The sequence below is a fragment of the Trichoderma reesei genome (assembly GCF_000167675.1).
Source record: "Trichoderma reesei QM6a unplaced genomic scaffold TRIREscaffold_3, whole genome shotgun sequence".
In the NCBI taxonomy this organism is placed as follows: domain Eukaryota; kingdom Fungi; phylum Ascomycota; class Sordariomycetes; order Hypocreales; family Hypocreaceae; genus Trichoderma; species Trichoderma reesei.
The window spans coordinates 224,806-237,938 of NW_006711150.1; the positions used below are offsets into that span (position 1 = coordinate 224,806).

At 55.8% G+C, this 13,133-nt stretch overlaps 4 protein-coding genes across 4 annotated transcripts; 2 read left to right on the plus strand and 2 right to left on the minus strand.

Annotated features, from left to right (window-relative positions):
* Positions 1–2,374: 2,374 nt before the first annotated feature.
* Positions 2,375–6,262, plus strand: pkc1 (protein kinase; the record flags this gene model as incomplete). The annotated part of the gene is made up of 7 exons (XM_006962417.1): positions 2,375–2,789; positions 2,947–3,213; positions 3,293–4,273; positions 4,337–5,423; positions 5,482–5,683; positions 5,734–6,139; positions 6,201–6,262. The coding sequence occupies 7 exons, from the start codon at positions 2,375–2,377 to the stop codon at positions 6,260–6,262; spliced, it is 3,420 nt and encodes a 1,139-aa protein (XP_006962479.1).
* An 870-nt stretch (positions 6,263–7,132) lies between these two features.
* TRIREDRAFT_75175 (uncharacterized protein) lies at positions 7,133–8,785 on the minus strand (the record flags this gene model as incomplete). Its single annotated transcript, XM_006962775.1, has 3 exons — positions 8,529–8,785; positions 7,256–8,449; positions 7,133–7,178 (listed from the first exon to the last, which is right to left on the minus strand). The coding sequence occupies exons 1-3, from the start codon at positions 8,645–8,647 to the stop codon at positions 7,133–7,135; spliced, it is 1,359 nt and encodes a 452-aa protein (XP_006962837.1). The 5' UTR covers positions 8,648–8,785.
* A 436-nt stretch (positions 8,786–9,221) lies between these two features.
* Positions 9,222–10,009, plus strand: TRIREDRAFT_2529 (uncharacterized protein; the record flags this gene model as incomplete). Its single annotated transcript, XM_006962418.1, has 3 exons — positions 9,222–9,224; positions 9,648–9,866; positions 9,935–10,009. The coding sequence occupies 3 exons, from the start codon at positions 9,222–9,224 to the stop codon at positions 10,007–10,009; spliced, it is 297 nt and encodes a 98-aa protein (XP_006962480.1).
* A 212-nt stretch (positions 10,010–10,221) lies between these two features.
* On the minus strand, positions 10,222–12,225 carry TRIREDRAFT_21576 (glycosyltransferase family 15). Its single transcript, XM_006962448.1, has 4 exons — positions 11,918–12,225; positions 11,040–11,852; positions 10,667–10,955; positions 10,222–10,605 (listed from the first exon to the last, which is right to left on the minus strand). The coding sequence occupies exons 1-4, from the start codon at positions 11,966–11,968 to the stop codon at positions 10,538–10,540; spliced, it is 1,221 nt and encodes a 406-aa protein (XP_006962510.1). The 5' UTR covers positions 11,969–12,225; the 3' UTR covers positions 10,222–10,537.
* Between the last annotated feature and the right edge of the window lie 908 nt (positions 12,226–13,133).

Here is a 13,133-nt window from a genome sequence, read left to right on the forward strand (position 1 = left end):
GTGGTGACAGTACGAGGGAAAGAAATGTTGCGCCTCTCTAGGTATCCTAGTCATATCCTGAAGGTATTACTGCTTGTACTTGTTATAAGCTGTCAATTTGGTATCATCAGCCAACCTCAGGCTTCACAACGGCTCAATAAGTCGCCGTCCAGCTCGCCACAAGACACGTCCTTCTGCCACCGATTGCCTATCCCGGGTCTCGTCGCGAAAAGTCCGAATCGATCTACCATGAAGCACCAAAAGCCAAGCACTAACAGAAAATCAGACCAAGCAAATGCCTACCTAGTTGATGACCCTTGGAGCGCCATGGCAACGGAAGTGAGAGGAACCGTACAAGCCATTGCAAGCCTCGCCGAGCCAATGGAGCAACGTCATTCCGGGCGGTCGGTGTAACCCCATGTCCTAGACAAGGCTCAGCCCATTACGAGTTGTCGCTGTTTGTTACGTCGGGTGCGATCTAGGACTTGTGGGCTACCCAGCTAGGACTCTTGAAAGGTTTGACCTGGACAGTTTCAACGATTATCTTTTGTTTATCTTGGTCTGTGGTAGTAGCTGAGCTGAGGCTGAGCTGAGGCGGGAGTTGCACAGCATTAGATTAGAGAAACTTGGAGCTTTGATGGTTTATTCTAGTGCAACCCCCGCCGTTGGAATTGTGTTCATTTGTTGCGTCTTCTTTTGGAGCTTGCGGTCATTGAGATAGAGTTTGGAGCTTAGGGTTGGACGATTCCACGAGCTGTGACTGGTTATCATTCTCGTCAAAAGACGAACTTCAATACGAGATCCCGGTTGGCTAGTAAATTCAACCAAGAGCATTGTGACGAGTATCACGAGGAACTCCTAGCTACCTATGCTGGAGCAATGCGTGGCATTGGCTGCTCAATTCGATCTCTTGGTAGCTTTCTCTATACGAGACGCTGCCTTTTCGCGTGACTGATGGAAAATTGAAGCTTTTGATGAAGATGCCGTGCGTGTGTACTACCGAGCTACTAGCATGAATACCTGCCAAAGGTGGCTGCAGCTGATCATGTTCACATGAGAGTGAGCATCAATGGCATTGGCTTCTGCTCGATACCTTACATATGCCTGCTGCTACTAAGGGCGGATTAGATCCTATCGCCAATTGTCGGACAAATGTGTCAAACAGCAACAGCGTGCCACCTGGTACCAGCTATTTGTCACAGCGAGGCAATGCTAAAAATTGCAGTGGCTTTGCAAGAGCCTGGAAGCTCCATGTTACGTTGCCACGATGCACAATCACGATTCATGTCCTGTGGCCAGTCCCCCTTGTCCTAAGAATTTTGACTTTTCCTGGTGCTTCTACAGGGTAGGTGGTCACTATCACTTTTTGAGATCAAGTGGTGGCCACAGGCTCGGTCTAAGTGAGGTATGTATGTGGTTGATGTGGAATCACAGACCGACTCGTGCACGATGAAGAGAATTGCCGGCCAGGCACCGCGTGGGAGCTTCTTTGTGACAGAGAGTACGAATATAGTTTCATACTCCAAAGACGAGTCCTATCGAATTCCCTGCTCTCGCTGTAGAATGTAAAGTCACGAAAAGCCCTGTAGCTTTCTCGCCCCTATCGCACTTCCATTTGGATATCGCCGTGTCAAGAGGCACAATTTGGGCTGTCGGCTCAGTTTCCACCAAACAAACACCCCAGGCAGTGGCTGTAATCACGCAGCTCTCATCCGTCCGAAACCGTTCTCACATGTCTGATGCCCTATGTACATGGTTCGTGTATGAATCAGCACCAGGATCAGCCATACATCGGATCGGATGTAATCGCAGCGGAGGATCTACAGAACATAAGGTAGGCTGCTGGTCACTGCTCTTCTCCAGGGCGTTGCTGTGCTGGTGCTAGCCTCTGAGAGCCTCCGTGCGTGCCCCTAAAAACTCGTGCAAACCCGCCCAAGCCTTCCATGCACTTGAACTGCTGTGCTGTCTGGTGGACAAGAAACCCCGCCACATGCCTGCCTACCTTAATACCTAGCCGACTCCCCCCCCCATCACTGACGACATCCACAAAAACACCACCTTTGTCGGGACAGGCAGCCTTCTGGCCCTTTTCTCTCCCTCTTGCACCCTCTCCCACTGCAAGACGCTCTGCCACGCCTCTCGCCCAGGCATCCCGCCCAAGCAGCTCCGTGTCGGACCTCAGCCCGCCCGCCTGCTGCCTGTCTGGCCGCCTTGCGTGTGGTGCAGCATCTAGTCGTGGAGCCGCTTGTTTTTTCCCTCTCCACCCCCCGTCTCCCGTCCTGCTCCTCCTGCTCCCTCCTGCTGCTCCTCCGCAGTTGTTCCCTCACCATCACCAGAATCCAACACCTCCCCGTGCCGTCTTGCGCGAACGAATCGCGCTCCCCCCACCGGCGCCATGAATGAGGACGAGGCCATCCAGAACATCACCAAGAAGATCGAGCGCGAAAAGGCTCTGATCAACGCCGCCAATGCCATGCGTTCGCAGACCAACAACGAGGCGGTGCGCTCGCGCCTCGACTCCCAGATGCGCGACGGCCGCCGCAACCTGCAGTTCTTTGAGGAGAAGCTGCGGGACATCCAGCTGCGCAAGGTCGGCCAGGGCGTCGAGGGCATGTCTCTTGGCGCCGACGACGCCGGCCGGCCTCCTCCGCCGCCCAAGGACGCCTCGTCGGCGGCGTGGGGAGACCAGGCCGCCTACGGCCAGCAGAGCCAGGTCGGGCCGCCCTCGGATCTGGCACCGCCTCGTCACAACTTTGGGGCCCCCGGCCCTGGAGCTGCCTCCAAGGCTCGTCCCAACTTCACCAAGCTAGGTGCGTACAACTGAGCAGCCTGTGCTGCTTCGTCTCCGAGACTTGTCCCCTCTCCTCTGCTGTCCTTCGTCACCGTCTCCCCGCCAATCCCTCCTTCTACCACACCCCCTCGTCAGATGCGAGCTGAAGCTAATATTGGGTGCCGTCTTCTTCGCAGACCTGATCAAGTATGATACCCCCTACCTCGGCCCTCGAATTCAGCACATGCTCTCGCAGATCCAGTTCAAGCTCAATGTCGAGGAGCAGTATCTCAAGGGTGTTGAGAAAATGGTGCAGCTCTACGGCATGGAGGGCGATCGGAAGAGCAAGGCCGATGCAGCTGCTCGTAGGGTTGAGAGCAAGCAGAAAATCCTTCTCTTGAAGCAGGCATTGAAGAGATATGAAGAACTGCACGTTGACATGGACTCGGCTGATGCCCAGGATGGTAAGTAACTCTTGCAAAGGAACGCCAAGATGTATATGCTGTTCTCCCCCCCTTTTGCTGACCAATGTGTCCTTGACAGACGACTCAATCAACACTCCCAACCTCCGCAAGCCCTTGAGCGGCCAGCTCTCCATTCGTGTCGTGGCCATCAAGGACGTGGATCATGCCACCACCGGCCGATTCGCTCGTGGCCCCGAGACATTCGTCGCCGTTAAGGTCGAAGACACTGTCATGGCCCGGACCAAGGTGTCGAGGAATGATCGCTGGGAGGCAGAATATCACAACATGGAGGTGGACAAGGCCAACGAGATTGAGCTCACAATCTACGATAAGCCTGGCGAACACCCCATGCCCATTGCCATGCTCTGGGTCCGGATATCCGACATCGTCGAGGAGATGCGCCGCAAGAGGATCGAGGCTGAGATGAACAGCTCTGGCTGGGTGTCTGCCGACCGGATGGGCAGCACTGGAGCTCCCTCCCAGTTCCCGATGAGCCCGACGTCAGGCTCTTTCGGAGGCTCGCCCCAGGCTCCCGGCGGCGGGCAGGGCCAAGCGCCAGGACCCTTTGGCGACCCGGCTCCTCAACCACAAGTCGTCACGGGTCCCATCGACGGCTGGTTCAACCTCGAGCCCGCCGGCCAGATTCAGCTCGAGTTCAGCTTCGTCAAGGAGAACCGAGACAAGCGCCAGGTCGATCTCGGTCTGGGCAGAAAGGGTGCCGTTCGTCAGCGCAAGGAGGAGGTGCACGAGATGTTCGGCCACAAGTTTGTCCAGCACCAGTTCTACAACATCATGCGCTGCGCCCTCTGCGGAGACTTCCTCAAGTACTCTGCGGGAATGCAGTGCGAGGACTGCAAGTACACTTGTCACAACAAGTGCTACCCCAGCGTGGTCACCAAGTGTATCAGCAAGAGCAACGCGGAAACGGATCCGGACGAGGAGAAGATCAACCACCGCATTCCTCACAGGTTCCAGCCCTTCTCCAATGTCACGGCCAACTGGTGCTGTCACTGCGGCTACATACTTCCGTTTGGAAAGAAGAATTGCAGGAAATGCTCAGGTAAGGCATCGATCTACTCGTATTCACTCCTATTGTAAGCCGGCTTGACTGACATTTGAATAGAATGTGGCCTCACAAGTCACGCCCAGTGTGTTCACCTGGTGCCAGACTTCTGCGGCATGTCCATGGCCGTCGCCAACCAAATCCTCGAAGGCATTCGAGTCCAGAAGCAGCGGCAGCAAAAGACGACGTCGCTCTCGGAAAAGACGCTGCGATCTGGCGCCAGCAAGAGCCCAACTACCGCCGGCCACGGGTCATCTGCATCCTTCTCGAGCGCCGGCGCCGGTTCGGTCCCCGGAACGCCCTCCGCAGAGGCCACAGAGGCGGCACGGCTCATGTATAACCAGACCTCGCCTCAGCGACCGGGGCAGCCCGGCCGTGCGCCTTCTGACCTCTCCGCCGCAGCCGCCGCGTCCGCCGCCATGGCCGCCGCCCAGGGCCGCACCGGCTACGACAGCGGCCCGCAGGATCCATATGGCCAGGGACATTACGGCGCTGCCGGTCCGGCTCCCCAGCATCACAAGTACAACCCGGCAGACTATGCCAACGTGGATCAGGGGTTCCCTGCCCAGCCGCCGGCGCAACAGCGACCTCCACAGCCGCAGCAGCAGCAGCAAGCGCCTCCTGCTCAGATGCCCCCTCAGCAGCCGCCCCCTCAGCAGCCGCTGCCGCCGCAGCCGGGCCAGCAGTACCAGCAGCAGCAGCCTGCCGCACAGAAGCCCCAGCCCCAGCCTCCCGCGACTGCTCAGGGGGCTGCCGCCGGCCCTCCGGGTTCCCAGCGAAAGGCTCTTCCGTCCGCTACCGACCCTGGCACAGGCGCTCGTATTGGTCTCGATCACTTCAACTTCCTTGCTGTTCTTGGAAAAGGAAACTTTGGAAAGGTCATGTTGGCGGAAACGAAGCGATCTAAGCGACTATTTGCCATCAAGGTGCTTAAGAAGGAATTCATCATTGAGAATGACGAAGTGGAGAGCATCAAGTCGGAGAAGCGAGTCTTCCTCATCGCCAACCGGGAGCGACATCCCTTCTTGACCAACCTGCACGCCTGTTTCCAGACGGAGACGCGTGTCTACTTCGTTATGGAGTACATTAGCGGTGGTGACCTGATGCTTCACATTCAGCGCGGCCAGTTTGGCACCAAGCGGGCTCAGTAAGTTGGATCAACCAATACTTCTCATTGACGACAGGCGAACTGACAATGTCTCTAGATTCTATGCCGCCGAAGTGTGCCTGGCTCTAAAGTATTTCCATGAGAACGGCGTCATTTACCGTGACTTGAAGCTCGACAACATCATGTTGACGCTCGACGGCCACATCAAGATTGCCGACTACGGTCTTTGCAAGGAGGATATGTGGTACGGTTCAACGACGAGCACCTTTTGCGGTACTCCCGAATTCATGGCGCCAGAGGTATGAAATGCAGTCAGTCTTCTACCTACACAAACTGACACGTCTTCTAGATTCTGCTGGACAAGAAGTACGGCCGCGCAGTCGATTGGTGGGCCTTTGGTGTCTTGATATACCAAATGCTTCTGCAGCAGTCTCCGTTCCGAGGTGAAGACGAAGATGAGATTTACGATGCCATTCTCGCCGACGAGCCTCTCTACCCGATCCACATGCCCAGGGATTCAGTGTCCATCCTGCAGAAGCTCCTGACGCGAGAGCCAGACCAGCGACTCGGAAGCGGCCCTACAGACGCCCAGGAAGTGATGAGCCAGCCGTTTTTCCGCAACATCAACTGGGACGACATCTACCACAAGAGGGTGCAGCCGCCTTTCCTGCCCCAGATCAAGAGCGCGACGGATACCAGCAACTTTGACTCTGAGTTTACCAGCGTCACTCCTGTCCTCACCCCCGTCCAGTCTGGTATGTCTACATTTCCCCTCTGTTGAGTCTTTTTGACGTACACTAACCAGCCGCTGTACAGTGCTTTCTCAAGCTATGCAAGAAGAGTTCCGCGGATTCAGCTACACGGCGGATTTGGATTAGAAATGGGAAGAAAGACGTGACCAAAGCAACTATTGTTGTGGTCGAGGGTTAATGGTGGCTGTAGCCATGGGAAACGACGTGACAACGAGGATTTTACGAGACGAAAAGTGCCTGGTGGGTGTCATTACTACTGGCTAGCATGGCAGCAGAAGACGATGGACATTTAACGATACCTGCAGGGAGAGAGAAGGGACTGGTGAGTCTGTGTGTTGTTGATGTCTATGGGAGGAGGAGGTGGTGGCTATACTCGCCTTCCTTCTCTGACTACACACTGACCTTTTTCCTTTCTCTCCTTCCGTTCCGTTCTTGAAGCAGCGACTCTTTCTTTTCTTTAATTTCAATATTGTGTTTTAAAAAAGAAAATAAGTTCCTTTGCGGGCTGGGAATCTCAGATCTTGTCCTCTTGATAATACCGTCTTTTTGAGATACAAAAGGCGGAAAGAAGGTACAATTGCCAAGCAGTGTGTACTTTGATGGCATTCGTTCTTTGTGGTAGAGGGGGAGAAGCGGTTTACCTGTGGGAAGGGGGAAAATGATAGCGTTCATGATAAGGTACCTAGTAAGAGATATTGCCTACTAATAAAGACTTTGATGCTCTTTAATTGCGAACAATGCAATGAATGGGTTTCACATGCGAGACTTCTTGACCTGATTATATAGATGTAGTAGGTATGCTCTCTCCAACAAGCTTGTTGAAACGGGTAAAATCGTGATGAGATTGAGATCTATATGGAGACCATTACACACTACCGATATAGAAATCCCTCCTCTTTTGTCGTCTATATGTACATGACTGGCCTTGTGTGTTTTGGCTTGGAGTGATTTTGAAAGAACCCCATCGAGAGCCCCTTGGTGTTTTTTTTTTTCGGCTTAGCTGGTATACTCCTTTTGCAGAATCTTGGCAATGGTGTTGAGCCTGGTATCATTACATTAGTCTCTGAACATCTCTCTTGCCTATGCCATAAGTTGATCAAGGGGAAAGAAAAAACTCACTGAATGTTGCTCGTGCCCTCGTAGATGGCACCAATCTTGCTATCACGGAAATACTTCTCGGCAAGACCCTCCCTCACGAAACCCATGCCGCCCATCCACTCGACGGCCAAGCTGCTGACGCGGCCGGCGACCTGCGAGGCGTAGAGCTTGGCCATGGCGGCATCCTTGATAAAGTCCTGGCCGGCCTCCTTCTTGCGGGCGGCATTGTAGACGAGGGCGCGGGCGGCGGCGATGTCGGTGTAGGCCTGGGCCATCTGGTGCTGCATGCCCTGGAACTCGCCAATGAGGGAGCCGAACTGGCGGCGGTCGTTCCAGGCGTAGCGCGCGGCGTTTTCCCAGGCGCCGAGGGCGAGGCCCGTCATCTGGGCGGCGATGCCGATGCGGCCCTCGTTGAGGATGCTGATGGCGTACTTGTAGCCCTGGCCGCGCTCGCCGAGGAGGTTCTCCTTGGGGATGGCGACGTCGTCAAAGTTGAGGACGCAGGTGCTGCTGGCGCGGATGCCGAGCTTCTTCTCCTTCTTGGCGATGGAGAAGCCCGGGGTGCCCTTTTCGACGACGAAGGCGGTGATGCCCTTGTAGCCCTTGCTGGGGTCGAGGTTGGCGAAGACGAGGAAGACGCCGGCCTCGACCGAGTTTGTGATCCACATCTTGGAGCCGTTGATGACGAAGCCGTCGGGGGTTTCCGTGGCGCGGGTCGCCATGGCGAAGGCGTCGGAGCCCGAGACGGGCTCGGACAGGCAGAAGGAGGCGACGGTGTCGGTGGCGAGGCGCGGCAGATAGGTGCGCTTGACGTGCTCGGAGCCCCATTTCAGGAGGGCCGTGTTGCAGAGCGTGTTGTGCACGTCGCACATGACGCTGACCGAGGGGTCCGCGCGGGCCAGCTCCTCGATGGCGATGATGGCGGCCGTGAAGTTCATGCCCGCGCCGCCGTACTCCTCGGGGATCTCGATGCCCATGAGCCCTTGCTCGAACATTTGCTCCACCAGCGCCGGGTCCATGGCCTCGGCCTCGTCCATCTCGCGCGCCTTGGGCAGCACCACGTCGGCGGCGAACTTGGCCACGGACTCGGTCATGGCGGACTCGATCTCGGACAGGTGCGTGATGGGCGTCGGCGGGATGTCGGAGATGTCAATGCCGGCGGAGGAGGCGGAGCGTCGGGGGATGGTGGAGGAGAGGTTGCGGCGGAGGGGGTTGCTTTTCGTTTTTCATGTGATTGTCAGCTGTGATCTTCTTGTGATGGATATATTGCTGTGAGAATGTGATGGGGTCGTACACATTGCTTGCGGCGGCTGGACGGACGATGCCGGCGATGGCTGAGCTTCGCTGGGCGAGGGTCCGGCTGCTGGTCCGGAGGGCAGGGCGAAGAGCCCGTGTGAAGGAGGAGGAGGACATGATGGGCGGTTCGAAAGAGACGAGATGAGATGAGATGAGGTAGGGTGAGGAGGTGAGGTGAGATGAGATGAAGCTCGGCTGAAGAAGCAACCAGCAAGCAGATAATGGAGTTGGAGAGACACAAGGCTAAAGGCAAAGAATGAGTCTCAAAACAAAAGGGACGAGTTTGAGTGAGAGAGGAAGAGAAAGAGAAATAATAGGAGCAGCGTTCTCGCCGGCGTCGGGCTTCCCTGTGCCCTTATTCCTTGCTACTCCCAAGGTAAAGTCGTCGGTTCAATGACCCGGTGAAGGAGCTCAAGCCGAGGATAACCATGCCGAAACTCTGGCGGGGCGGCGCAGCCAAAAAACGTGGGGGAAATCGAGCCATTGATGGGCTGCCGGGGATTAGCCGAAGGAGGGGGGAACCCGCGGAGTGGTTAGTGGGGGAATCCAGAGTCTGCTGTCACATGCTGGAAGGTACTTGTGTACTTGAGTACCGTACTTTAAGAAGCTGGACGGAACGTGGAAGATCCCGGGCTCCGTTTCTTCAAGGTCATGTGACCTGCATCTTTCAGCCCACCTGCAGGATTTGGTGATGGTCTCGAATTGAGTGTGTGTGAGCGACCGGCATCGCAGCATCGAAACCGCCAACCAACAAAATAAACAACACCGAAAAGGCCGGCCGCAGCAAACGCCCATTCGCGTTTCTGCAAAAATCACCACCCTCACAATGGCCGCCTCCCTCTTCCGCACCTTCTTCTCCCCCGCCCGCCAATCCCTCACAGCACTCTCAACACCTTCATCCTCCTCATCAATATCCTCCCGGTTCCTCCAGCCTCAACGACTCTCCTCCTCCGCCTCCTCACCAGCCTCCCCCCTCCGCCTCCTCAACCGCGCATTCTCGACGACGCCCGCCCCGCAAGCAACCCTCAACCAAGTCCTCCGCGGCATCCGCAAGGGCAAGCGCGCTCGCCACGCCGTCTCCCCGGCCCTCTCCAACACGCACTGCCCCGCGCTCAAGGGCGTGTGTCTCCGTGTCGGCGTCGTGCGGCCCAAGAAGCCCAATTCCGGAGAGCGCAAGACGGCGCGTGTCAAGCTCTCGTCGGGGGCCGTCGTCACGGCGTACATCCCCGGCGAGGGGCACAACATCCAGCAGCACAGCGTGGTGCTGGTGAGGGGCGGCAGGGCGCAGGATTGTCCTGGTGTGCGGTATCATTTGGTTAGAGGAGCTTTGGATCTGGTAAGCTCTCCAATGAAGTCGCACGACACAAAACCTTGAAGGAACGGCTGGACTGACGATATCTTTAGGGCGGTGTTGCGAGCAGGACGACGAGTAGGAGTAAATATGGTACCAAGAAGCCCAAGAAGGCCACCGTGGGTTGAAATGGTGCTGTCACCGCTTGAGAGAGTAGAACCGACACTCGATAAGAACGACATGTTCCTGCTCAACAGTGAACCATGGGAGACTAAAAGATATAGGACGGTCATGTGTAAAATACCATAGAGTTGCAATTGGGACGAGCCGTGTATAATATACTCCAACAAACAACAATTCTGACCGAAGGATCAGCGTTTGAAATCGACACAGAGTCACATCAAGCAGATACCACATCATTCCCGAGTCCACCATACATGTATATTTACACAGCAGTCATTGTCCAAATCCTCAAGCCAGACACAGACACAAGACGCCCCTTTATGCCTCCCGCCATGTAACAAAATGCCATTCCCTGTTTTTCACTTTTCTTATTTTTCGTAAACCCCTTGGATTCATCCGTTCATGCACATACATTTGATGCGTTGAGGACCTGTCCGCGAAATGCAAGTCGAGAATGCGTAAACATGCTAACTCGCCAATCTCGACCATGTCAACTTGATGAGTCGCCTTTTCGTCAAAGCTCCCGACTTCTCTTAGTCTTGCTGGTTCTCCCAGCCTTCGGGCTTGTCCATGCCGTTCATCTCAAAGAATCGGGATGTGCCTATGACAGAGGCGTGTTAGTCACAGATTTCTGTTGGCACAAAGGTATCTAGAGCGCTTACAAGAGTAGCCCTTCCAATCAAAGTTCTCCTTGGGGTCGCAGTGGCATTTCAGATCCAGTCTCGTCTTCTCGCCCGTGGGGCAGTGGGTAAAGGGCACATGCCAGTAGGCAATGTCGTTGAAGAAGTGAATCTCGCTCCTGTTGAGCATCAGGCCGGCGGCAATGGAGTGGACGGGAGCGTCGCCCCATCGCTCGTAGAAGAAGCCGCCGTCCTTGTCCAGGGACTCGAAAAAGTCAATGTACTGCTTGCTGCGCAGCCACTCCAGGCTGCCAATCTCAAAGTTGGACCACTATCCTCATGTTAGCCATCATGTTGCCGGGTGGAAGGCAGACAAAAGAGAGAGAGAGAAAAGTCAACGGGCAGGGAAGCTTACGAAGTGGCAGTTGTTGTACGTCTCGCCGCCGTCATCGCTCAGGAAGCGCATCGAGTTGTCGGGGGCAATGTGCTCCGGATGGTTCTTCATAAACTTCTTGGTGCTCTCCCACAGCGTGGCAATCGTGGCCGGGTACTCGTACAGGCTGATGACGAAGCTGTACTTTTTGCCCTGCTCAACCATCAGGCGGAAGGGGTCGTAGTGGATGTCGCAGTAGAGCTCGATGGAGGGCTCCACGCGCCAGTAGTATTCGTAGTTCATCATCAGCGGCTGGCGGAAGAAGAAGCCCGACTCGAAGCGGCACATGTGGCGGTAGCTGACCGAGTCGCCGTAGATGATTTTGCGCTCAGCCATGTCCTCGCGCACCTTCTTGGCCTTGTCCTGGTCGATCCAGTCGGGGAACGACCAGTGCTCGGGCGCAATCTCGCCATAGTGCGTCTTGCCCGACACCAGGGACGTCGTGACCTTCTTGAAGGTGTTGTCAAACGGCTTGTCGTTGAGGAACACCCAGTCGTAGTTGTACCGTCGGTTGAAGCGATCCTCGACCTGGCGGATCGAGCGTGCAATGTCCCAGACGTCGCTGTTTCGGGCGAGGGTGACAAAGGTGGCGTTCATTCGAGGGCCGGGAGCGATGCCGACGAGGTCGTTGAAGCCTGGATCGTTCGGCGTCAGGGCCAGAGGAAAGTCTTTGGCATCGCCAGTGGCTGGCGGCTTTGGTGTCGTCTTGGTCGAATCCGGAGCTGTGAAGGTGCCCTTGTTGAGATCGACGCCCTCATACTTTGAATTGGAGACAAAGTAGAAGACGAGGATTGTCTATTCTTCTATGTTAGCAACAACTGCATAGGGGACAGAGGTGTCGAGTCTGTAGGGTGACGTACGAAGAAGGCGATTAGTAGATAGCGCACATAGCGCGCATTTGTTGACGCCATGATGGCGACAATTGCCGGGAAGCAGGAAGAAACTGTGGCGAGAGTCGAATTGAGGAAGATGCGAGAGAAGAAAGTCTTGCTCTCTTGCGGACGATCAAATAGAGGGAATCAGTCGAAACACAGCAAAAGGGTGATCGACCACGGCGACTGGAATCGTGACAGATGCTGTTAGACGCACATGTCGCTAGATATGAGGCCGAAGGGGGGGATTGAAGCCGTTGGCTGTGGTGAGACAAGCCAGGGCAACAAGTCGCAGCGATGATGGAGCTTGCGGAGCGGGAGAAGGGGAAGAAAGAGAAGACCCGGAAACGAGAGAGAATGAAAGAAGAGAAGACGAAAAGGAGGAATACAGAGCAGAGGCGGGTATCCGTAGATACGATGGTCGCGGCAAGGTGGAGGGAAAAGGGCAGAAAAAGGATGGCCAGTGAATCCTTTGGGTGGTCTATGCTAGCATTAGCGGGTTCAGCAGCTGCAGGCCATTGCGCCGGCGCACGCAGCATTACGCAGCTGGGCGTTACAGGGCTTGCGTGTGCTGGATCGAGGCCCCTGGAGCAACTGGACCGCAGGGAGGCGACAGTGGCTTGAGGGAACCAACTCCGGGCATCCATCCATTCTACGGGCAAGCATCCACTTGTGCTGGGTCTCCGTATCTTGACAGATTGACCAGGAGGAGCGGGCTCAATTGCACTGGTGTCATGGATTAATTGCCGTGGACGTGGTTCAGCACGTTCCAATAGAATTCGACATCGCTGCCCCTGTCTCCCCGTCCAGACCAGTGGCTTGATGCCTCCCGTCTCAATCCAGCACTGGCCGAGGCCCGCCGGCAGGCTGGGCTGCTTCCGGCTCAGGCCCTGAGCAGGCTTGGGCTCAGGAGACGCAACCTGGAAGCCTTTGGGCAAGCATATCCATGGATGTATACCTGTGCTTGTACAGTAATTATAATTGCTGGATCACGGCGGTGCGCAAAGGAGCTGCAAAGGGGGCTGAGAGACGGCACTGGACCAACAAGAGGAACAGGAGAGGCCTCAAGAGTCTCAGATTGCTGGTACGACGAGGAACAAGCGGTGATATGAGGCCTTGCCTTGTGCTCGATTCTGCTTCTGGTATCACAGCCGTCGCACAGATGGCTGGCACGCGATGCATCTCGCCAACCAACAGCAAATGC

Bases quoted from the DNA above. Each gene is read 5' to 3' on its own strand.
- TRIREDRAFT_21576 (XM_006962448.1), bottom strand. From the start codon at position 11,968: ATGGCGTCAACAAATGCGCGCTATGTGCGCTATCTACTAATCGCCTTC. The intron at 11,853-11,917 runs GTACGTCACCCT...ATAGAAGAATAG, and splicing joins ATCTACTAATCGCCTTCTTC to ACAATCCTCGTCTTCTACTT. The intron at 10,606-10,666 runs GTAAGCGCTCTA...CCTCTGTCATAG, and splicing joins TGATTGGAAGGGCTACTCTT to GCACATCCCGATTCTTTGAG.